Source organism: Arachis stenosperma, chromosome 10, assembly GCF_014773155.1.
Source record: "Arachis stenosperma cultivar V10309 chromosome 10, arast.V10309.gnm1.PFL2, whole genome shotgun sequence".
Lineage (NCBI taxonomy): Eukaryota > Viridiplantae > Streptophyta > Magnoliopsida > Fabales > Fabaceae > Arachis > Arachis stenosperma.
The window spans coordinates 124,634,848-124,646,006 of record NC_080386.1 but is presented as its reverse complement, the minus strand read 5'-3'; the positions used below and the strand labels follow the sequence as shown (position 1 = coordinate 124,646,006).

Sequence of the window (11,159 nt, the reverse complement as noted above, 5' to 3'; positions counted from 1 at the left end):
CTGGTTAATGTTATTTTAATATTTATACTATTAAAAATATTTAGATATTCTAAAAATATTGATATTTAGTGATTTTAGTCATTCATTATAACCATAAAACATATATATATTAAAATTAATAGTTAAAATCACAGAAAATTGATACTCTAAAGACATTTAAAATTTTTCTAATATTATTAAGTAGGCAATTTTATAAAGATATCATTATATAAAAATAATATTATTATTTAATTAAATTATTATTTAATAATTTTTAACTATTAATTTTACGTATTAAAACAACTACATTATTATTTTCGTTCGAGAACATATTCATAGAAATAACCACCAATTAATTATGTATATACGTAACAAGAGCAAAATTCAACTTTGCCATTCTGCCAACAGAAAAATCAGAGAGAGAAAGAGAGAGAGATATTTATTACTACCAGCATCTGAGACAATATATATATGTCAATTATACCATCACAAGAGAAGCTAATTTTACTAAATGAAATATATCAACTCACTGTATTTGTAGCTCTCGAAAGTAACTAAATTGTGATGAATGAAATAACCACGAAAACCTACAAAAGAGGCTAAAATTTCAGACTAACTCAAATTGCATTGCACCTTCCCCTTTATCCTTTTCTGTTCCATGGTATGTACACTAGAAAAAAACTATTATATATGACTGACAAATGCAGCCCCTAATCAACAAGTGCTCATATTGTTCCATAATAATTATGAAGGAAAAAGAAAACTAAAAAAGTGAAAAACAACATAGAAGGTGATCAAGTTTTTTCTCTATTGGTGGACACAAATCCTCCAAGGTTGGTATATAGAAATAAAGTTGCTTTTTTCTCGTGTGTGTCCATATTTGAAGCATCTGCAGCAATTTTTTTTTTCTTTTTGATCATCACAGGAAGTCAGGAATATTGGAAGAGGTTGTTGGTGGTTGCATTTTGGGGGGACAGAATGAGATATTACCCTTCCACAATCTTTGGGCCATTATACATTTTGCCAACTACTTCTAAGTCTTCAAGTTTGTCATCCCTCTCTTGTAGCCATTCATAAGCACATCTTTCCTCTTCAGGAATGGAGAATCCTTCTACTGAAAACAGAAAAACAAATCCAAAAATGGTTCAATAAAGAAATTATCAATACTTGTCAAATAGACCTTTTGTATTTCTCTTTGGAGGACCTCTTCAATTTCTAATTTTTAATTTCTGTTGTCATCTCTAGTATTTTTTATTCGGAGAATATTATAAGTTTCCAAAAAAAAAAAAATCAATCATATTCTAACCATGATTCTTGTATATAATTTTATTTAATTTTTTTATTCCTTTTATACAATTATCAGAATAGAAAACATCTAAACAAAAACCAATTAGACCCTTGTTTTCTATTTTCACTCTTTCTGTCTCAAAATTCAGACTACAAAAGAAAACATACAGAATTCTGAGATTAGCTGTTCTAGCAAAACTTAAGGTTGTATGGTTTGGAGCAAAATCCAATCAAAAGTTGATAGTATTTTCATTAATTGTGGTACAAATTAAGGGCATCATGAATTTTTTCAAGTCTAAATAAAGTTGAGTAAATAAGGCTGCGTTTGGAAAGAAGACTTTGACCGAGAGACAGAAATTGGGAGACAACTAAATTAAGCCTCTGTATTGTTTTTGATAAAAAATGTATTGGATTGGATTACGTCTAAGTATCATATTTGGTTTGAGATAAATATGAAATTGAAGAGTAATTTTGGAATTTAAAAAATTACCTGAGAGTATTTTTAAAATGAAATGTTAAAGTTTCAGCCTCCAGTGCCAGAAATTTCAGTCAACTCTACCCGCCCCCCCCCCCCCCCCCCAAACAAAACACAATACTAAGTCCCAATCTTCCAGTCTCTAGAAAGTAGAAACAAACACTACCTAAGAGTTTGGATTCTTTGTTTCTTTATTCTTTTTTTTTTCTCCCAAATTTAAAAATTGCAAGTTGCAAGGAAGATAGATATACCTTCAAAATTGGAAAAAGGATAATTATGGTAGTAAGTGCAGTGCCTGCCATCAGGATCAGAATAAGGAGGACCAAGCACATCTAGAACTGCGCAAGCTGTCACTGCTGTGAAGCAATGCATGTTTCCTCCATCTGCTGGGTACAGAATGGAAGGGTTGCATGGTGCTATGAAATCGGCGTCTACCTTCACTTTAGCCAACCGCATCTCGCTACCTCCATCTGCTTAAATTACTTAATTAGTACTCTTACACGTATACTTAAATCGCTTATTTTTTCTTTGTGGATAAGGGAACATGTGAAAAAAAAGATTCCTGGAAAATTGACCAACATCTTAGCCCTTGTTCTTCTCAATGATGTACCTTGTTTTTCTTTCTTTACACATTTTTCCACATTTAACAAGACAAGTTTTTGATAAAAGTACATATTTAATTTAGATAAAAAAAAAGTTTAATTATGTTGCAGTAGAAAAGATTGCTTAAACAAGTTTTTGATCCCTATAACAACTTCGGCTTTTGGTTTTAGTCTAGTAAAGTTTTAAAAAAATAATAATTTGAATTCCAGTCGTTTGTTTGTTGTACTGACGTAGCAAATTAAATGCTGATGTAAATTAAATGCTGATGTGTTATATATCTTACTACATCCATCATTTAACATTTCATATTAGTATTTATCGGAACAAACTAACAATAAGTAAAACCAAACTTTTCAAATTTTACTTAACCAAAATGAAAAGAAAAAAATTTCAAGAACCAAAACCAAAAAACAGGTTTTATAAGAACCAAAAACTTATTTAGGCCAAAAGAATTTGATTGTTCTGCTATAAAATATTTTATTATTTTAATAGTTAATTTTTTTATTGAAAAAATGTACAAAACAACAAGTACACAAATATGTAATGGCTGAATTTTTGTATTTATGGAGTATTTTTGTTCATCCTTCTCTATTCCAAATTAATTATCCTTTTTATTCTTGATTTTAATCTTTTTAAGCACACTGGAAAAATTAATATATCCACTTATCCAGACACATCAATCAAAGTGAGCATCAATTTGAAACGGAGAAGTAAAAACTGATACTCAGGAAAATGTTTATATTATTATATGACTTAACACAAACTTCATAATGGGGGATTTTTGAAACTATGGAAAACTGTCTGGTCTTTGTCCAACAATTAATATGCAAGTTTTAATGGCATTCATTGTTATGTTCCCCCCATTATAGCACCTAAAGCATAAACATGTTAGCCAGCTTAACCTTTCAATAATATCTTGAGTAAAGTACCAACCCAATCCAGGTCCTTTTTTCCGAATGACAATGCAGCTCCTGTCATTGATCTCCATGAGACAACACAACCCTTTTGTCCAAGCCACCGTCATCTGTTAACGGAAGTTGCTGACATGTTATGTTAACATGTTGAATTGGACGTTAAGTGCCAACATAGAACGGACAGGGACTTATTTGTTCTTAAACCCAAACTGGTCAGGGACTTATTTGTCCATACTCATTCAAACAAAACGACGTTGTTTTGACATCAAATTGGTCAGGAGATTATTTGTCAAAGACCTACTTGTCCTAAAAAAATATACAATATTTTTTAAAATTAAAATTTTATTGTTATACAATTAATAAATTAGTAATATAATTTAAAAAATAGCCTTGTAATATATTACTATTATTATGGAAATATATTTAGAATTTAGAGTCTCTTGTACTCTTTTGTAATAGTTACATAATAATAATCAAGTATAATACACAAAAATACAAATTACACATTAAAATAAGTTAAACTACACAGATAGTATTTTTTAATAAATAATTAATACATTATTAGACATTAAACAAGTGCATTGTTAATGTTCAAAACACAATAATTTTTTGGGTTTAGCTAACATAAGGGCACATGATAAGATTACTAGTAATTGGAAGTTTTTAAATATTTTCTTGTAATAAATATAAAACAACTGTACTGAAAATTTAAACTTTTTATATTTTCAATAAAGACTTTCTTAATTTGTAATCTTAACATGTTCTCTTAGAGTACAAAATAGTTAAACCTTAATTCTTTTTCTATTTTTTTTTGTGAAAACATTCAAACCTACTCAAAAGAACTGCCAAAATTACAAGATAAGGAGCCATTAAGAGTAACATCAAGTCAACAACATTGACTAGTACATGTTGTAAAAAAGTTGGTCAATTATTAACAATATTATAATGTTTATGTATATAAATTTACATATATTTTAATCTAAATAATTATATATAGTTATACATAGAAATAAGTCTTGAAGTTCATCATAAATCATGACTTCTTAATTATTAGTTATATATGTCACATATGTCAAATAATGGGTTCACTAGTTTCTACTTTATTACATAAATTATATCTAGATCATAATACTAATAATATATCACAAGATTATTATTTATTAGAAATTATATTACTAATTTATTAATTGTACTTCAATTTTTTTTTATGTGTTTAAAAAATTACACTGAATTATTTACTTAGTGCCATAATAAATAACATTTTTAAATTTAAATAATTTATTAATTAGCTTATATTTATTATACCATATATTCAAGAATTTATTGAAAAAAATATTAATATAATGAATACTATAACAATAAAAAATGAATTTCAGAAAAAAATATCGTATCAATTTTTTTAGGACAAATAAGTTCCTAACAAATAGACCCCTGATCAATTTTATGTCAAAACGACGTCGTTTTGTTTGAATGGATATAGACAAATAAGTCGCTGGCCAATTTGGATTTATGGACAAATAGGTCCCTATCCATTCCATGTTGAAACTTAATGTCCAACTTAGCATGTTAACGTGACATGTCAGTGACTTCCGTTAACAAAGGACTATGATACCAACAAAGGACTATGATATCGATAGAAGGGCAGTGTTGTCTCATGGAGATCAAGGACAAGAACCAAAGTGGATCGGTGTTTTGGTTAGGGATCACGTTGTCATTCGAAGAAAAGGATAGGGGGTCAGGTTGGTACTTTACCCATATCTTTTCTATCTCATGACTATTCTAAATTTAAACTATTTTGCTCCTCTATCCAGAACGCATGAAATGGACAAACATGAATAAGAAAAAGTAAATACTTTCCTCTGATTTCTTTATGTTATTGTCACGATAATCGACCATGTTCAAACAGAGGGAGCAATACATTAGAAAAGAATAAGATTGTAGAAGAGGAATATACTCACTTTCTGGAGGTTTGAAGGTGGTGGGGGTTTCAGGAGGAAAGTCAACAACCCAATCATACGATTTAATGTGCATAGTTCCGAACAGAATCTTGCTCAGAACCGTCATTCCGGGGTGGTTATGCAGAGGAATAACCCCAGATGGTGGCAAACAAAATATTCCAATCTGTAACAAACAAACATAACAATGTTACCACTATCAACAAAACAGTTATATATATGCATGATGAAATCAAAGCAGCAAAGGGATAAATACAAAGTGCACAAGTACCGAGAATTTTTCGCATTCATAGATGTGAAGGTATGTGATCCTTGGCCTTCTTTGAGATCCGTTTGTATGGAAATACGGCATGTCGGGTTTCAAGCCCACATCTTCTGGTTTTATTTTGTCTGCAAGAACACACAAAGAGATGCAACAGTTGCATGAGAATGTGTTTTGCATGGCACACTCACCAAAAAAACTAAGGTAAGAAAACAATTAAGCTAATGACAACTGTAAACAACCATCGATTAAAATAATTCATGGCATTACTTTGGTCCACCAATAGGAGTGTGCATTCCAAAAGAAACAAAGCACAAATATCATTATATAGTAGACAAATAACATTGTTGGTCATAATACTATCTCCAAATTCAAACCATGGGACACATACAAAACTAGCAAAAAAGCTATATACCCTTGTGCTTAATTAACAACTCTCAACTAAACAATTCATAAGTCTTTTGTATTAAAGTCTTCAGCAACTTGCCAATATCTTTTACCCCCCTAATCATTGAAGTCATCACCATAAAAAAATATTTTTAACAAAAGCATCTCGCTATATCTATCAATTCAAAGCCCACAGATTGAAGATTTCCCACAGAAATTGTACGGATTTCAAAGAGCCTCAAATTAAGGCATACTATATATGAACGTCTAAACATCACATCATACTCCATGCCAACATGCACTCTGCTACCTTCAAATTCTGATGCGGCTCCCACTCCAACACTCACAAACTCTTAATTTTTACCCTAGGTCCAATTTTAGATTTTCAAATATTACTAATTTGCATACAAAGATTATTATCCATACAAGAAGAGAAGAGAGAAGCAAAGCAAGGGTAAGGGTGTCAATTTTACTTTCAAGACAATATTTGATTAAGCATGGCACACTATACTACTACGCTATATGTAAAAGATGATGGATGTCTCATTCACAATAATATAACATGGGCTTGACACATCACATTGTATGAACCGAAAACTTCAATGTCTCTCTCTCTCTCGTGGGGAACAACAAGCACATGATAAAAATGCATTTTTTTTAATTAGAAAGCCAAAAACCTTGGAACATACACATATATTTAGACATAATATAATATACATGCATGCTAACACACAACAACAACAACAAATTTAGCATATAAATGAGGATAATTGATGGAGTTTTTTTTTTTGTGCGAAATTCGGAACTCAACAGCCAACACCAATAATTTATAATAATTAAAAAACATATTATTTAATTACACCGAGACTTAAGTTCAATTTTTCTAAAAATAAAAAATAAAAATAGAAAGCATCTGGTGTTGGATTGCTAATTCCAATGAAAATGGAATAGGCCGAACCCAATTCACACGTATCTCACCAGACTTGCAAAAAATTATTTATGCACTTTTGGGGATGACAGCATAATTAAACACCCCAAACTAATTTCAAGAATATATAATATAATATTATATTATATGATATATGATATAATATAATAATAAAACCATATATCAAACCTTAGGAATTAAAATATTCACAACAAATAAATTCAATTCTCTTATCAGATCATCGAGGTATTTACAACCTAGCAACGGATTAGTCATCGGAATCACGAACCTAAAATAATTCATAACTTACACTCAATTTGAACTTAATTGTAACCTTCTGAGTTGAAGTCATTTCAATAATTATCGAAAATAACAAATAAAAAAAATTGTACCAAGAACAGATTGGAGATTCTGAATATCTTGTGGCGGAGGAACAACGGCGGGTGCGGCGGAGACAAAGACATCTTTGCAAGTTTCGAAGAGAGTCTGAACCGGCGGCACCGGCGCCTTCTTGTGGCGTCGCCGGTTCTTCTTCGACTTGCTGCTGTTGGTAATGGTTTCCTTCGGCAATTCACAGAAGTCTCTTCCCTTTCTATCCGCCAAGGTTCTCTCTATCCCCATTCAATTCACCAAAATGCAACACCAATCATGCATCAGGAAACCGAAACCCTCAATTAGCAGAGAAAACAGACGGTTATAATAATAATAACAAGAAGATATTTTCGTCTTTGCAGTTTCAGATATTTTCGGCGAGGCTGATGGATGATGTGGAAATTTGAGATGTGACGGTGGTGTACGCGATGAAGAAGAAGAAGAGGAGATTAGTTTCCTGGTTGGTGAGGGTTTTTCTTTTTTTCTTTTATTTTTTTTCTGCTTTTTTGGGGTGCAGATTGGTGTTGGTGTTTTGATATAAAAGAGGGAGCAGTGGGAGTAGTAGCTGAGAGAGAGAGATAGAGAGAGAGAGAGAGAGAGAGTTGGTTTTTTGGTGTGAGAAGAGAAAACCAGGGGCCATGCTAGCTATTCCAGTGGGCTGTTTCAACAGCGGGTTTTTTTTTTTAATCTTGGTTTCACATTAATTAATTCATTTAGTAGTCTACTATTGTTTATTATTTTTTATTAATTATTACGATTTTTAATATTTTATTTAATTAGTTTTTTATACTGTTTGCTACTAATATGTAAAATAGTCATTAACACGAGATTTGATATTATTTAACATTGTAATAGCTACTAAAGTATTAAAAATATAAATTTAGTTAATTTGCGTCCTATAATATATAGTAAAAATATAATAATAAAAGATTTCAAAATTTTAATATATTTAATATATTAAAAATATAAAAAATAACTTTTTAATAATTTTTAATTAAAATATTTTTTGCAGTATTTTTAAAATATATTCTTAAAACATAGTAAAACCCTAAAATCATAAATAAGAGACCTAAAAAAAATTCTCTTATAAATGTTAAAATTTTGTCTGATGAGAGTCAAGGCTTCCTATTCAAGTTATTGATCACAATCATGGCGACTACCTAGAGTTAATCCTATTTTATCACATTGGGAGAAAGTCAAATAGGCATAGTCAATCTTAATTCATAGGTCTTATCGTTAATGAAAATAAGATTAATTAAAATCTCTAAATTATCAATCAATTTGGACATTAACAACTCAAAGTCACTTAAATTTTCAATTTCAAGCCAAGAGTGTTAATATTTTACTCTAAAACTACACCAAATTTTTGTCAAACACTTTGTGTGCATAAAAGAAAAGGATAGTAAATTATAATAATAATAAAATCTAAAGTTACAAAATGCGAGAAAACAATAACAATAACTCAAACAAGCAGAAAAATATAAAAAAATCAAATTACATTAAAAAGAAATAACATTAACAAGAGAGTTCATAAATTAAAATTAATCAAAATTAGAGAAACTAACAAGAAATACTAGAAAAATTTAGACAATGAAAACAAGGAAATATAAGCAAATCTATCCTAAAACAATAATGGAAACCTAAACTAGGAGAAAAACTAAACTTGAAATCCTAAATTTTAGAGAGAAAAGAATTTTATCCTAAAACATGGCCTAAAATTATGTTAATGGCTTTCCTATGATCCTTTTTGAGAATAGCTTCAAATACTTCAAAAATGAGTTGGATTTAGTCCAAAAAAGCCTTAAAATTGCGACCCACGTATTCACTTAAGTAAATCACGTGCCACCAATCATGCGTACGCGCAACTTGGGATTTATGCGTATGCATAAGGCATGCGTATGCATGGCCATGAGGAACTCCAATCTCCATTCTTCATGAATTCTCAACTTTTGCATGCTTTTTTCCACTTTTTCAAGCCATTTTTGTCTTCTAAGTCTAAAATCACTTAACAAACACATCAAGATATCGAATAGAATTGAAGTGAATTAAATTTGATAATTTTTAAGCATAAAAAGCAGGTTTTTCATCATTAAGTAAAATTAGGAGAAATTCACAAAACGATGTTATTTCTGTGAATAAATACAAGATAAGTTGATAAAATTCACTCATTTCAATCCAAAATTTATCATAAAATAATAGTTTATCAATTCTCTCTCTCAATGATACAGGTGGAAGTTTCCAACTCTCTTAAGACCATGATAAGTTTAATTCGTGCATTAACATGTGCAGAGTTAACGATTTGGGTTTTATGGTCCTACTATTTACTTGGCAAAGAGGGAATACTAAGCGAAGACTTGATTGCTACTTATGTAATATGAATTTCACAAATTGTTTTTCTAATCCTGGAGTTAAACACCTACCTAAATTGAAGTTAGATCATCTTCCTATCATTTTCGATCTTCAATTGACAAATTCAGCCAAACAAAAAAGACCTTTCAGGCTCCTTGCTCTTTGCCTGTTGCACAAGAATTATGGTAACCTCATAAAGAACAATTAATTTAAAGAAGGAGATCTTCTCAACACTGCTTCTTTCATTGAGAAAGCAAAAATTTAGAATAAGGAGGTTTTTTGTCACATTTTAAGGAAAAAGAATCACATAATAATTCATGTGAAAGGAATAAATCGCGGGATCACTTTTTGTTTTAGCCCATTTTTAGAGAAACTACAAAAGAATTTTTGAAAGAAGTATGAATAGATACTTTCACCAAAACACCAATGGATGGAAAGGAAGAAATAAAGCTATGGCTCTTAAAGATAATGATGACAATTGGATTGATAACTCTACCATTCTAAAAAAATAGGTGTATCTTTCTTTAAAAAGTTATATACTTTTGATGATAATTATTCTCCTTTTTCGATTACAGGTTCTTTCTCAAAATTTTCAGAGCATGATAAAAGTAGAATTAGAATAAGACCTACAATCGAGGAAGTCAGAAATGCGGTCTTTAGTATGGGAGGGTGAAAAGTTCTGGAAAAAGATGGTCTACCAGCTAAGTTCTTTCAATTCTTTTGCGATACCATTAAAAAATCTCTTTTCGTTTGGGTTTAGAAAATTTTTAAAGATCCTCAACACATTAAGGACGTTAATCAAACTTTAATCTCTATAATTCCTAAATTTCAAGCTCCTAAAAATTTTGCTAATTTTATACATATTAGCCTTTATAATGTTTGTTATAAAATTATTACAATGGTTATTGCTGAAAGATTAAAGCATCATATGCCTACTCTTATTGCCAACAATTAAGCTAGCTTCGATCCAGGTAGAGTGAGTCCTGACAATATTTTTATTGCCCAAGAGATTATTTATACGATGAGAAATAAGTGAATTGGAATAGGCCTCACGACTATCAAGATAGATTTGGGAAGGCATATGACAGATTGAATTGGGACTTTGTAATAGACACCCTCAAGGACTGCAACATTTTAGATAATGTGATCAAGATCATTTCGTACTACGTGACGATCCCTGTGATGAATCTTCTCTGGAATAGCTCGCCATTAGAGGAGTTCAATCCCACGAGAGGAATTAGATAGGAGATCTTCTTTTCCCTTATCTTTTTGTTTTATGTATTGAAAACACTGTCACATCTCATTTTTTTCTTGTTAATAGTAAAAAATGAAAGCTTAGTACTCTATCTAGAGGAGGACTTCAGTTAGCTCATCTTTATTTTGTAAATAATCTAGTTTATTTGGCCAAACTAGTAGAGAGCAAGCACAAATTATCAAGAAATCTTTGAGGATCTTCTATGGAAGCTCAGGTCAAAGAGTAAATTTTCAGAAATCGTGTGTTTTCTTCTCGAATAATGTCAACCTCTCAGTCAAGCAGGATCTCATATCTCACTTGGGTATTAACCTCATAAATAACTTGAAAAAATATCTAGGTGTGCCGCTCATTCATGAAAGATGTATGAAGCAACATTTTCAGATTATTCTAGAC

At 30.5% G+C, this 11,159-nt stretch overlaps 1 protein-coding gene across 2 annotated transcripts; it reads right to left on the bottom strand.

Moving 5' to 3' along the window:
• Positions 1–435: 435 nt before the first annotated feature.
• Positions 436–7,768, bottom strand: LOC130955782 (plant cysteine oxidase 2-like). 2 transcript variants are annotated; one of them, XM_057882743.1, is made up of 5 exons: positions 7,183–7,768; positions 5,485–5,603; positions 5,217–5,379; positions 1,993–2,211; positions 436–1,090 (listed from the first exon to the last, which is right to left on the bottom strand). In XM_057882743.1, exons 1-5 carry the CDS (start codon positions 7,409–7,411, stop codon positions 966–968), a joined length of 855 nt encoding a protein of 284 aa, XP_057738726.1. In that variant the 5' UTR covers positions 7,412–7,768; the 3' UTR covers positions 436–965. The 2 variants fall into 2 exon arrangements, with proteins under 2 accessions (XP_057738726.1, XP_057738725.1); XM_057882742.1 differs by having other exon boundaries at positions 436–1,093; positions 7,183–7,765.
• Between the last annotated feature and the right edge of the window lie 3,391 nt (positions 7,769–11,159).